Source organism: Pipra filicauda, unplaced genomic scaffold, assembly GCF_003945595.2.
Source record: "Pipra filicauda isolate LSUMZ 115617 unplaced genomic scaffold, ASM394559v2 scaffold180_size1756469_pilon, whole genome shotgun sequence".
NCBI classification, from domain to species: Eukaryota; Metazoa; Chordata; class Aves; order Passeriformes; family Pipridae; genus Pipra; species Pipra filicauda.
Window position 1 is genome coordinate 586,209 of NW_024104288.1, and position 14,260 is coordinate 600,468.

General features: G+C 38.0%; 2 protein-coding genes across 6 annotated transcripts in view; one reads left to right on the forward strand and one right to left on the reverse strand.

The window, feature by feature from the left end:
• The window catches only part of OFD1 (OFD1 centriole and centriolar satellite protein), a 30,339-nt gene extending 22,758 nt beyond the window's left edge, over window positions 1-7,581 (reverse strand). For both annotated transcript variants that reach the window (XM_027725205.2, XM_039379924.1), the window contains exons 1-8: window positions 7,387-7,581; window positions 7,155-7,256; window positions 6,102-6,302; window positions 5,252-5,320; window positions 5,139-5,166; window positions 4,286-4,393; window positions 3,462-3,598; window positions 1,242-1,415 (exon numbers count right to left, since the gene is read on the reverse strand). In XM_027725205.2, coding sequence (XP_027581006.2) covers window positions 1,242-1,415; window positions 3,462-3,598; window positions 4,286-4,393; window positions 5,139-5,166; window positions 5,252-5,320; window positions 6,102-6,302; window positions 7,155-7,256; window positions 7,387-7,566 — 999 coding nt within the window. In that variant the 5' untranslated portion in view covers window positions 7,567-7,581. The remainder of the gene's footprint in view (window positions 1-1,241; window positions 1,416-3,461; window positions 3,599-4,285; window positions 4,394-5,138; window positions 5,167-5,251; window positions 5,321-6,101; window positions 6,303-7,154; window positions 7,257-7,386) is intronic.
• TRAPPC2 (trafficking protein particle complex 2) lies at window positions 7,526-13,678 on the forward strand. 4 transcript variants are annotated; one of them, XM_027725218.2, is made up of 5 exons: window positions 7,526-7,577; window positions 8,380-8,489; window positions 10,510-10,654; window positions 11,304-11,389; window positions 12,274-13,678. In XM_027725218.2, the coding sequence occupies exons 2-5, from the start codon at window positions 8,397-8,399 to the stop codon at window positions 12,370-12,372; spliced, it is 423 nt and encodes a 140-aa protein (XP_027581019.1). In that variant the 5' UTR covers window positions 7,526-7,577; window positions 8,380-8,396; the 3' UTR covers window positions 12,373-13,678. The 4 variants fall into 4 exon arrangements, with proteins under 4 accessions (XP_027581019.1, XP_027581021.1, XP_039235866.1 ...); XM_027725220.2 differs by lacking the exon at window positions 7,526-7,577 and adding an exon at window positions 7,636-7,742; XM_039379932.1 differs by lacking the exon at window positions 7,526-7,577 and adding an exon at window positions 7,804-7,825.
• Window positions 13,679-14,260: the final 582 nt, after the last annotated feature.

Consider the following 14,260-nt stretch of genomic DNA (forward strand, 5'->3'; position numbering starts at 1 on the left):
CAGCTGCTGCTCCTGGCACAGAAAAGAGAGCAGTTTCTCAAGCCACATTTCCAAGTTATCACAGTGAAGGCTTAAATGATCTGACATCTTTAACGTAAACATACCTGGATTCTGCTAAAAGAATCCTTATGTATATGAAACATACAGTTCTCAGTGAGTTCAGAAGTTGACAAGAGAAATTAAATATTCATACACAATACTTGACAGCTATGTTGATCTAGTAATTTGTTGTGGGGTTTTTTAATTATTGAATTAATTTCACACCCACAAAAGAAGACTGATAGCATAAAATAGATGGTTTTCTTGTAAGCTTCTAAGGACATAACCATGAAATAAATTCATGGCATAGTGACAAATTTTTTAATAATATAATAATACAAAAATTTATTCAGAAACCCGTATGACTTCTTCGTTAACCAATACCACATTTCTCAGGGGAAAAAAACAAGACACAAGCAAAACCATAAAACCACCACAACAAAGCAAAAATATGGTTAGCATTTGTGGATGACTGTTATTTGGATACGAAGGTCTACTGCAGACAGCAGGGGGGTAGCCAGGCAAACAGGCAACAGGAGAGCAAACAAACTATTCTCTCAAAGACTGAGTTAACAGAGACTGAGATAAGCAATTGAGAACTACATACAAATTATTGTGTGCTGTAGTAACAGTTACTACCCTGGCAAAACACCAAGAATTAACAGCCCAAAGGAGTAACTCATCAACACAAAAGTGTTCAAAGAAACAAACGCAGATGCCAGCTTACAGTAAAGACAGTGACTACTCAAAACATTCAACATATAAAGACAAACACAAACGGTCTACCTGTACCCTACAGGCTATGTATTCCCTTTAGGTTTAAGTCCTTCTCAGCAGTTAAAAGAACTTAGATTTTAACTAAAAACTATGTTCAACTTTCCATGAAGAAAAAAATAAAATCAGTGATCTGAATTCAGTAAAACTATTAAAACAGACTTTAAAGTCTTTATTACATTTAGATCCTTCAATCCCAGCTTCCAGAACTGTTCCTTTTCTAGCCACTTCTACTTCGGTATTTAACCACATTCATTCTTGCAGTTGCTAAATTAATTCTCCTATTTATGAGAACAAAAGTAAATTCAAAGTTTTCCCTAATAAGCCAAGTAAGATCTGAAGGTAAATCTCCCAAAGACAAAAGAACAGTTTCACTAATTCACTGAATCATTTTTAATAGATTAAGAAAAAAATACTTGGAACTTTACCTCTTGTTGCTTTTGAAGCCTCTCAATAGCATTCTTTTCACGAGAAATCAAGGCTTCAGACTTTGCTTGATGTGTCTTCTCTAACTCGTGACGCAACTCAGAGATTTCTTTCTGGGTCTGCACTTTCTCCTCCATTTTAATTTTTGCTATTTCAACTTCTTTAAAGTGTTCCAGCTTTTACATAAAGGAGGAAGAGAGGGCTAAGCAGGGCCATTTTAGAATTGACAAAGACAATCCTCTCTAAGACAATTCTAAATTTCACCTAGAAAATCTAGTTAGGAAATGATAATTTGATAAAAATTAATTACTGTGATAAAAGTATCTTAGCAGGACATGCTACCTGCACATCTCACATAGTTTTCTTGTGTTCATCCAGCACCCCAAAGCAGATCTTACACAAAACTATTAGCTTTAGACAAGAGCAAAATAGAAACCTATGAAGAAAAACACACTGCAGATATGATATTCTGCTTGGAATTAAGGAAAGGTCACACTCTGTAATTCCTCTTCTGACACTGTCTCTATTCTTGCCCCTTTCCCAAGATTCAAGAAATGGTAGAAGCAGACAGATCCTGCATTGCTCAGCAACCACAGAAATTCATCTGGATGGCATAAAAAATGCAGAACATGTAACTCCACATAAAGAGAGATTCCACAATCAGGTTACAGTCCTGATTCACTGACTTCTAAGCACAATTGAAAATAAAAGTAAATGCACACAAACAGGAAGGTATGAATATTGCAACTGCACAGAAGAATTGTAGGGAACATGACTCCATACAGTGTGTGAAATACAATGTATGCAAGAACAAATGGGATTATAAAGAATTACAATAAAAATTTGGATGACAAGGGAAAGCAAGCATACAAGATAAGAAAATGTAAGGAAAAAACGAGCAAGAGAATACAAAGAGAATGACAGAAAAATTGTGAGACTGGAGAAAAGATTAAAGAGGGGAAAAAGCAATGTCTAATCTAGGAATTCGGGTCTGTGGGCATAAATTTTATGAAAAATTAAGAAACAGTGAGACAGTGCAGCACCACTTGTATACAAAGTCAATTAGAAATGTCTCACAGTAATTCACCTCACATTGTTAAGGAATTCAAGTAAAGTCAATTGAATTTAGAAGAGATTTATATCTGGTTAAGATTTCAATCTCCTTTCTTACAACTGGTTTGCTTAAACTGATACAAACTGAACAATACACAAATTATCATGTTTCACATGATAATTTGACACAGACAGAGACAGTTAGAGAATAAAGACTAAATGAAAAATGAAGGTAAAATACATTGGCAGTTTTAATTCTGCATCCTTCTACTTATCCAGGTGAATAAATATGACTACATTGATTTCCTCAAACAGTTTATATGCAGCTGAGTGCCTTTAAAAGTGTGTCTAAGAATTCTGATTATTAGATTATATTTTTATATCCCAATAAACTACTGATCTTGACAGAAACTAATGAAAAAAATTATTTAAATGAACTACAGTTAATCTTTTCTAACTAAATAAACAGTTGATTTTGACAGAAATTTATGGAAAAGAAAAAGATGCACTTAAATGAATTGCAGTATATTCTTTCTGCTACATTTTTCAGACACAGGGATCATCATTCTAATTTTATTCCCAAAATGAAGGAAAACTCTCTAAAAGAGCTGTCTTCAATTAGAGAAAGAAAAAACCCCACAGAAATAATTAATAATACTGTCTGTTATGACTGTAGTGTTTCTGTGCAATGCTTTGAAATACTATGCAAATTCTCACCAGTATTAAAAAGTAGCTATCTGCCAAGCTACAGAGCAGCAAATCACAGCTCTCAGTTGCTATGCATTATATTGAAATTCAGGCATTAAAATCATAACTGGTAAGGAAAATAATTAATATGACTAAGTAGAGTAAACATTTCTCCATAAAACAAAATAATCAAAGAGCAAATAAAATTTACCAAATTAAAACAACCAGAGTAAGTAAATGTTTTGTTACAAATCAACATCAGAATAAAAAGCTTAACATTCTATGCACATATAACAAAAAAGGGGATTGCAAATATATGTTATATCATCAAATTAACAATTGATATTTGATTAACTTAACCTTTTGTGCTTGCTGTAACTATTAGATCTTTAATTTCAGTTTACTTTAAGTATTAAACGTTTGCAATGTGCAAAGTCAAAATTAACAAATGTCTCCCTCAAATTCATTGACCAGAGTTATACCTTTTGATGCATTTCTGCTTGAAGCTGCTTCTCTATTTCTTTTCTATATTCATGAAGTTTTACTTCTAAAGATTCATATTTCTGATGCTGGGGATAAGAGTCTGCAAACTGCTCATCAATCAGCTGAAGCTTCTCAGCTATAAAAAAGGCAACATATCCACCATAATTTAAAAAGTCACCACAGATATCTTACCAAAAACTGTAGGAACCTGTCTCTCTGCAGGATGTCCCTCAGCTTATCTAAGTAGCGCTATCCTAGAAACACTTGTGTGCTACAAAAGCAGAGGCAGAATGCCATTGATCTGCTTTATGCCACACAACACATATCTAGGAGGAGGCACTTAGCTGTTTAGGCACTATTTGTGGTATTACATAGTCATTCATCCTGTTTTCCATGGGTGGACTAGAATTTTTAGCTTTTTTGTAACAATATACTAACAACAGCATTCATATAATTCAAGAACTCCCAATCTATGTGTAACTTGTACTGAAACACTCATAGAAGGAGAAGTAAGGCACGCATTTACAATTACGTTTTCTAGAACATGTTTCAACACATAACATTTACAGTCCATCTGTCATAACTAAATGTCCAAGAAAACACCTGAGCGAAAAAAAAAAAACAAAACTTAAAAAGACTCTTGCCTTTTTAAAGAAAATTTAGAAATTCCATGTACTAGTGATAGACAAGATCTTCACTTATTATTACTTTAGGCTACTCTTGAATAAGTCATGAAAGCATACCATTCATACAATACATAAATCCATACCATTTACCAATCTGAAAGTATCTGGGGAGACTCACTTGCACAGGCTGCACTTACCAAGAGATTCTCTATAAGGAGGCACTGAGGTTGTCTGAGTTTCTGTGTTATGAGTTTCCTTATATAGATGATGCTCTGTAAGTCCGATTAAAATCTGCATAAGAAAACCTGGCGAGATCCAATAGATCAATTAGTTCTCATTTCATAACAAAACTGAATTTGAGCCTGTAATTAACAAAGTAATTTTCAATTTACAAGAAAAACCTACTTGATTTATAGAAAGAACAAGTATTTAAGTAAACTATTGTGGTTTTATTATAAGCATGATCCAGTCCACCTCATTCAGCAAAAGCTGCCCTTTTCCTCCCATCCATGTCTCTGTCTCTTTCACTCCCAAGGTCAGTTGAGAGTGAAGATTATTACTACTTAATTATGAAGCTAATTTAGGTTATACAGTATAGCTAGGTTTCATCATGAAGACATAAGAATTATTTCTTTTTCAAAACAATGGAAAGTAAATTAAATGTGTAACTAGTTCTGAAGTACATTCTGCAAGCTAATACAGGATTATAAACACAACCCAAAATCTGAGTTTGCCAAAGGGAGTGTGAAAAGCTTCCAAAGAGCATTATATTTAATACCTGATTACAGATTCTTCTCATCTTTCTAATGTTCAAGTCATTTATTTCATAAGTGAATGTTAACACCTAATCCACACAACAAATAGGAGTCAGATAATCCTGAAATATAACATTCATCACCCTAGTGTACTGCAAGCTTCAAAATCCAGCTGAATCCATATTATTCCATACCAACATGCACTCAAGAAATCTGAATTTTTATCGCTCACATCTTAACAAAAATGAAGCTAACACAATTATCCTTGTCTGCATCATATACAAATATCTTGTACCTTTATTTTCCTTCTGGGTTCCTGAAGTCTGTAAGAAAGAAAAGGAGTTTTAGCCAGTCTATTTTCATCACCGCTGTAATTTAAGTTTATTTTCAAAATCAAAATAACTTTACCAGTGATTTGTAAAGACTGGACTTTGGACTGATCCTCATTAAGTGAAGAAGGTCTTGCATAGTCCACAGCTTTGTGGAAAAGAAAGATCAGTGAGAAAAGGTTAACTGATTGAAAATAATTTCAAATATGTAAGAGGCCCTATTTTACAGTTGTACAATGTTTTCTATTGTAAGATCTATTTATTGTGTTGTAAAATCATGCAGAGGCTGCTGTTCTAGTACTACATTTACATATCTCCCCTACTTAAGACATACAGCAGCCAGTAGGTAGCTTTATGACCAGCTGAAGCTCTGAAAAGAGATAGTTTTGTTTCCTCCCCACCCTAGATACATGCCCTTGATACTTTCCTTGCCTCTTTTCTTCATTTATCATACAAGTCAGATGAGCTCACTGACCTAAATGACAACTAACTATTCACCAGGTCAAGAAATTAATTTTCAGTTAGAAACAGCTTTACCCTATCACAGACTTACAGAGAAGAAACAAAGAAAAGGCAAGGACTGCCCTTTTCAGCCACACTTTGTAGTTAGAACAGCTTTAACTGACCAGGAACCACAGTTTCAGGGCATTGAATGGTCAAACAAGCTTTTACCAGGATCAGTTCCCCAAACCCTCTGCCACACAGCCAGACTGTGGCTACATCTTTCCAGAACAGCATCGTTACCTTATTGCCAGTTTAAAGTATTCATGAAAATGGCCCTGAATAATGAAATGTTTTATGGAGATCATCAGAACCTGTACTTGTGTTTGTACTTCCCTATCACAAATTTTTTTTCCCATTGTTGGAATATGACAAGCCCCAGGAAGTAAAGCTTAGACATCATGGAAGAAGCAAATTACTGAACTTACCTTCTTCTTCTCCAATCCACTTTCTGGAAAGAAAACTGAAAGCGAATACTCGTAGCCACATCTCTGTAGATGATCTGCCACCAGACTGTTGGAAGCTGTGATCAAAAGTGAACTGTCATCGCTTGGAACCGCCTGTGGCTGAAGTTCTCCGCTCAAAATTGGGTGCATCAGTTCATGGATGAGCTGGTTTCGGAGCTGCGTCTGATACAGAAAAAACACTGTGTTCTCAGTTTACATGTTACTCAATGAGAGTTTTAATTTTTCAAAATCCAGGGTGAGTTTCATTTTACCTGTACAACCTACATAACAGAACAGGGCAGAGTAATTTTGGCAAAATCTGGAAGTGCACTTGGGACAACATGCCTTTCTTCAAAACACTCTTAACTGTGGATACAGTGATCCCTAACTTTCCCTCAAGATCTATGTAGGACTGAAAAGAAGTATTGTTCTCAGTCAAGAGCTCACACAAACACCACTCTCCTACCCCCCAGCTTAATTTTCCAATCACTGCTTTCCTGTTTTCCTTCCCTCTGGTTTAAAGCCTGCCTGATGTGGCCTCAATTGCAGATGTACCTGGAACCCTTACTAGTCCCCTTTCGAGTCTCATATCAAGAAGCTGCTGATGCCAGCACAAACAGAGATGAGAAAATAAACAGAAAATTCAATATCTTTAATATCAATTATTTTGTAGGAAAGCAAAAGGGTACTAATCAAACAAGCTTAGAGGCACTAATAATAATTAAATGGCATTTTTTTCCTTACATATTTGCATTCTGTGAGTTAAAACAGAGAAAAAAGTAACCTAAAATCAGAAAATCTCCCTCCTGTAAAAGGAGAAAATAATAATTTTCATTATATAGTTATACAAATTGTTTATAGCATACTAAAAGATCACGACAGAAACAGAGTTTTAAGCTTTCAAAAGGAGGTATGCAACCGTGACACAAAAAATAATACATCAGTGGAGAGAGTGAGACATTTGTATTCGGCGTGGCTTTCACTGCTCTCAGTGTTAAGCAGTACAGCGGATCACAGGTAGCACACAAAGCACACCTTAAGTGTGTCCAGCACACCTCGGCTCTTAAAAGTCTGATACAGTCTTTTCCGGAGCTCCTCTTGGGACAGCGCCTCCCTTTCAACCGAAGCCATTCTGCCCTACAACACCGGGGGGGGGGGGGGGGAGAAAAAGGGGCATTATTGACTCCCAGCTCGACCCACGGCCAGCGAAACGCCGAGCGCCGCCCCAGCCTCCCCCTCGGGCTTTCCCGGGACAGCCTCCCCCTACCCGCAGGGAGCGGGGCCGGGGAGCGGGGCCGGGGAGCACCACCCGGCTCGTCCCGGTACGGCCGGGCTGTGGCGCCGGTGGCGGCGCGGCCCCGGCGGCCGCTGTGCCGTCACGGAGGCGCCGGATGGGGCGGGCGGAGCGCGGCGCTTCCGGGCGGCCGCGGCAGCGGGGACGGATCATCGCGGTGAGGGGTGAGCGGCGGGGCCGGGCCGGACCCTGCGGTCCTTCCCCTGGGGGGCGGCGGGACGGCTCATCCCTCCCGGGTAACTGCGGAGTGCCCGGGGATGGGGCCGCGGGACCGCCCCACGGCCGCTGTGTGCGAGGGAGGACGGCGACCCTTCCCCTTCCTGCTGCCTGTGAGCAGGGTCCGGGGAGAGGCAGGCGAGGAGGTTCCTCGGAGGCGGTGCCCCGCGTTACTGCGTGGGATCGCCGCGTCCAGGTGGCTGAGGGGGCTGTCAGGGGGTAAATCATCAGTGAGCGGTGCAGGAGGCGTTTGTAGGTACCAGTAAATAGGGTCACTTCCAGGAGATGTTTAGCGCTCTAATGATATTCCCCCCCCCCCTTCCCCCAGAATCACAGAACGGGGAAGGTCGGAAGGGACCACAGTGGATCATCTGGTCCAGTCTCCCTGACCAGGCGGGGTCATCCCATAGCATGTGGCACAGGTTTGCATCCATAGTATTCTTGAATATCTCCAGTGAGGAAGACTCCACAACCTCTCTGGACAATCTGTTCAGTGCACGGTCACCCACACAGTAAAGAAGTTCTTCCTAGTGTTCAGGTGGAACTTCCTGTGCATCAGCTTCTGCCTGTTGCCTCATGTCCTGGTAGTTGGCACTACTGGGTCCATCCTCTTGATATGCATACCTAAGTGTTTATCTCTCTTCAGCCTCTGGTAAATATGAACAGGAAGCATGTTGGCTAATTTTTAGGATCACTTCTACACGGACTAATATATAGAGTCATCAGCATGTCTGGTTTTTTTTTGGTAAGGATTGCTATTTTGAAGAATGTCTGGAAGTTTCTACTTCGTGATAGTTGGTCATCATGATAATCCCATATTTGAAATGGAATTTCTGCCTCCTGGAAAAGTAGAGTCTAAGGTATGTTTTTTCCCCTGTGACATTCCTATGATGTACTTACAGTGCATTTAATTGTATAGTTTTACAGTGTATTAGAAACACAACCGGCATGTTATTAGAAGTAGTATCTACTGTTTTCTGTTTGTTTGGTTTTTTTTAACCAGAAACTTTGTCATAGGGAGTAGAACTCTGGAGTTCTCAAGTCTCTTAAAAATCCTTGTCAGATCATACTAGTTCTTCATAAAACACATCTTCTTTAAATATTTGCTGCTATATGTTATAGAATATATATCCTAGTTGTGCTTTGGTAATTTTTCTTAGTGTGTAGAGGTTTTATAATAGCTGTTCATTATTTAATGCTACTTAATTTTAAGGTATTTGTATACAGTAATAAGGTAAAGTAAGGAATATAAATTTGAAAGCTCCTTCATTTTTTATGCTATAAAATATTTTTTAACCATCTTCACTAGTCATACTTACTTTTAAGTAAGAAAAGTTTAAAACTTGTATTGATAAATAAAGACTTTGAAAACATCAGAAATGTAAGACTACTCAATCAGTAGTGTTTCCAATGGGAAAAGAACAAACTATGCATAGTGATATTACATGAAAGAAAAAACAGACTTCAGAATAAAAGTACATGAATCTGTGAGCGTATCCAAAAGTGGAAGTGTGTACTGTCACTGATTTGAACTGCATGGCATAATCTGTATTTTGAGCTAGTGTCCCATAAAAGATCATAAATAAGGCTACTCAGACTAGACTTAGTGGGAGGGTGTGTCAGATTGTGGAAAAATTCATTTTCTGCATTCTGCTAATGGAAATAACTTGGCTCAGGTAAGCTTCTTGTCTGACTGAGCTTGGAGTACTAATTTTGGTCCTAAGAATCTAAACTTGATGTGCACTGAAGGAGAACGAGTAGACATTGATATGTTTTGGCAACTATTATGCCTGTTTCTGAGACATGCCACTGCAGTGAATTCAGTGGCACTACACAGCCCCCTAAGGCAAGAGGTTTGCATAATGTACGTGGTAAATCAGCAGAAGCTTTTGCCCCTTTAACTTTGCTACCTAATCTCTTCCTCAGTATGGCTTAATGGAACTTGCAAAGCTGTTAATGGACTGAGCCATACCTGATTTGTGGGAAAAACTGAGGTGACGATGGCAGTAACAGCATCCCTGTATTATGAGAAACAGTGCAAGACTACTTATTTTTCCAGTCTAATAAAAGCTTGCAGTATCATTTTGTTCTGTATCTCTTCTTGGCAGACGTCTTCTGGTGTTCTAGGTCTTTGCCTACACAGCTCTTTAGTGATAGGGCCAAACACTGATCACTCTCATGAGGGCCACTGATGTTTATTATAGGAAGAGATGCAATTTACTTCTGTAAGCACATATTTAATACTAGTTGCAGGATGTTTTTCTGCACTAGGTTTTAGGAAAAAGAAGACCTCCAAAACACTAAAACAATCCTGTTTCTAAGTAAATAACATGAAAAGAACAGAATCTTTAGGTGATGTTATCAGTACGCCTGTCCTCTGTACATCTCTGCTTTCCCCATCTGTCCCCCTGATTTTACACACTGTAATCTGTTGTTCAATTTCTGCCAAATTTGACAGAAACATTACAGTCCAAAAACTGCTACATTGGTGTAAATGTCGCAAAAATAGGTGTCTTGAAGGAAGAGAAAAATACATACCAGGGCCTCTTTTGTGGAATGAGTTAGCAGTGGGAGTTTACCCATTAAACAAAAGAATTCGTGCTTGAATTCATTCCTGAGCGATAAGTATAGGCTTTATTGGTTCTGCTGCTCTCAAGACTGGTTTTGTGATGACCAATGTTTTTGCGATATTATGATGACCTTTTTTCTTCCTTGAATCATGACAATTTAATTACAGGATGGCACACATGGCAGAAAAGCAGGGTATATGTATCTTCATGTAACTTGAGCACTGGTTGTTTAGCAACTTGAGCAAATTATTGTTTATATTTCACTCTTTTCACTGAATTACTAATCCTCTGTCTTCTGGGAATACATTAGGATGATCATCGTCATCTCAACCAGTTCATTGCCCATGCTGCTCTTGACCTAGTGGATGAGAACATGTGGCTTTCTAACAACATGTATCTGAAAACTGTGGACAAGTTTAACGAATGGTTTGTTTCTGCTTTTGTCACAGCTGGACATATCCTTTCCTATTCTCTTTCCTTATATTTCTATAGAAAAGGCCTTTCGCCAGAAAGACATAAAATGAATTTGGAGCAGATTTTCACTGTTGTTGTTAGAGAGAGTCACCAGCTTCAGGAAGAACTGTGTTGGGAGGCACAACAGCTGTTTCAAACTGGGAACAATTGGGAAGGTGGATTTTTACTTTTGGAGGAGCTGAAATAGCCTAATGAAATGTGGAGCTCACATGGACTAGAGGAAAGAAGTATGAGAGGGTCTAAGCAAGCTTATATGATTCTCTGTTCCAACTCCTTTGATTGTGCTAGAGAGGAGAGGTGGGGATGAATATGCTTGGTGTCAATCACACCAGTCGTGAAAATGCAGCGTCAGGGCTTGATCTTATGTCCTGGCAGTGTTTGTGGAGAAACATTTGTTATACATAGCAAATAACACTGAATGTAATTTTAACCTTAGGGGTATATGGCAACGGTTCAGAGAGTGTCATCCACATTCAGAAATATATACTACTTTAAATGCTTCCTCCTATGAGTCACTGCTATTTCATGTACAGCTAAACATATATGCAGAATTAGGTGTAAATGCTTATCTCAGGATATGTTACATATCTCTTTTCTTCTTGAAAGTTCTATTTTCCTTAATTGCTGTACATATGAGATTTATAATGCTTCATGATGTAAGGCTAGAAGATGGAATTAAGAACTTCTTTAATGATGTATATGAGTTGTATATAAAGGTAAGAACCCAATTCTTATGGTCTTGCTGCAGTACTTTTAAGCGTGTTCTGCTGTACATGGTCAGGCACACGTGTTTTAGCACGTTTTCTCATGGGGGCCTGTATAATTGGAGAAGAACCTGTCCACATCAGCCAGAGTTGGTAACATGTGACACAAAGGCTTTGTTTTGCATTAAACAGAGTAGATTTTTCTAAATTGTTATAAACTGTGCTCTTTCAGAATTTACTCTTCATTTTAGTCCAGTGGTTTTTTCACAGAATAGAATGGTTTGGGTTGGAAGGGACCTTAAAATTCATCTCGTTCCAACCCCCTGCCGTGGCAGGGACACCCTTCCACAAGACCAGGTTGCTCAAAGCCCCACACAACCTGACCTTGAACAGTTCCAGGTATGAGGCATCCACATCTTCTCTGGGTAATAGAGAAGTTGGGAGGCAACTTCTTTTGAGGCATTTTGGGGCAGTATTGTGTCATTAATGGTGATAAAAAAGGAAAGGACTGTTCTACAAAGCCTGGCGGCAGTGCTTTGCTCTCAAAACACGTAGCCCTGTTCTCACATCCCAGTGTATTTCCACTAGATGGGGTAATGGCAAAGTGTCATGGGAAGCATCACAGTCTCAGCCTCCTGCAGGCACTCAGATGATGCTTATTTCCAAAAGAGAAATTTCAACTGGTGTTGTGATGCATTTGTTCTGAGGAGCTGGTTCTAGGGGATGGCTCTGCACATATATGGGGAGAATGCAAGGGCCGGGAAAGAAAGGACTGTTTAGGAGTTTTGTGCTCTTCGTGGCACTAAATAGGCCAAAAGCTAGTAGTAGATTTCACCTAAGTGACATTTTCCAGGGCTGTATTTGTGTTTATTGATAAGTTTTTCTCCTTTCCCCAGTTTGCAATGAATCCATTTTATGAACTCAATTCTCCTATTCGATCTACTGCCTTTGAAAGGAAAGTCCAGTTCCTTGGGAAGAAACACCTTTTAAGCTGAATAAATAAAGTCGCTGAGTGTTTTTTCCATATTTTCCTGACTGTTTGAACTGTTATTCTTCTGGTTAGTTCCCTGCATGTTTGAGATTCATCTTCTGAAGACTGACAAACTGGGTGCTGAAGGAACTTTTTCTTTTTGATGGTACAGATAAGAACAGCCAAACTTCTCTGGTTAAAATATGTTATCAAGAAGTTTCCTTTTATGTGGTATGAAGAAGTTTTAAAATGTCAGAGGCTGCACAGGTACAAACTAAGACATTTGGGTGTCAACATGCGAAGTGTAAGCCTCTTACACAGGGTCGGAGGAAATCAGATCTACATGCTAAAGATGTCTCCAGCTATCTGAATTAATACGAGTAAATGAGAATTCTTGACTAGAAAACAGTGTGGTTAGTTTTGTTATAAACTTTGCTACTTTCATTCCTTCGCTAGAAAACTTACTCTGCAGACTAACCAGACTAACCTTACACTTTGTGATAGTAAATCAGGTCTCTATTTATTAATGTGTAATTGTGTGTATATAAAGTGCTCAATAAAAATAAAACAGGATAGACAAAAAAGCTGTCTCCAGTATTTCAAGAAGCTTTGAGAAAAAAATTTAAAGTTTAAAAGCTTATAATTTCCAATTTACCATATGTTTAGTGCAATACATGTTTAGCTACAGTATTGCATCAATGAAATGAATGAAGTAGACCAGAACAGCCATGTCTGCCCTGACATTAATTCTAATTCACGCACAAAACCCCCCCAAACTAAATTTACATGTTTAAACACACTCCTTTCCATTATTTTTCAAGTGCTGAAAACTTTCTTTTTGCAAATATATTTAGAGTAGGATCTTTGAACCATGAAACTCCATTTGTTGAAGTTTCAGAAAGGCATTACTTGGCCTGTCTGGCTCCTATTTCATTGTAAAACATGTTAGGGACCCTTTTGCAAAACTTACCATCATTCCAAAACTGTAATTTTTAATATGACATATACGTACCTAATATTTTGTTTAGGTTTACAATCCTTTAAGTATTCTGTTCCTTTTTGCAATAAATCTATATAAGCTATCTTCTTGTACTTTTTTTTTAAATGTCTGAAAAGTAATTTCCAAAGGAAGTGGCATGGTGTTCTAAGAAGTACATATTGCATAGTCTGTATAATTAAAGGGACTACATACATGTGCTATAAATGTATAGTCAGTTATTATTTCTACACTTACTGCTACACTGTCACTGTAAAATATACCATGAGGAAAAAAAGAACATGATATAAAGATTGCAGTATTTACCTTAAATAAAACACAGAATGATGCACTATGTATGTGTGTTGAGTATACTTGAAGTGATTTAGAAGAAAACTAGGTAACCACAGTAACATTACCTGGTGGGGTGGCAGGTGAAGATGGGAATACTTGTCTTTGCAATGTTATTTCATACAAACTGTATTTTGGTAATATCATGTAATTTTATATAAGTCAACTTATTTTTATTTTTTTTTCTATATACATGAACTCAAGAGAAGCACACTTGAGGTAAAGCATTCTTGCTCATATGATAAGGAGCAGCTGTTGTTTTCTGCCTCCTCCCCAGTAGGTTCTTCCAGCTGGCTGTAAAAATACTAACAGTTAAGACTCACTGAAGAAGTACTTAAGTTAAATAATCACGTACATAGCAGTAAAAAACGGCTTGGCAAGGATGGAGGATTAGTGCTAACAGTTTCCATCACTTACAGAAACTGTGCATTTTTTAATAACTTTATCCATTGCTGCAGTAGAACATTAAGTAAAATGAAAGCATTTTTTTTCTTGCCTGATCTCTGGAGGCAGTTAGCCAAATGGTGCCTGTTCTTATGCCCTCAATGTATCTTTCCCTCTTTCTTCTGAATATAGAAATTGTAAA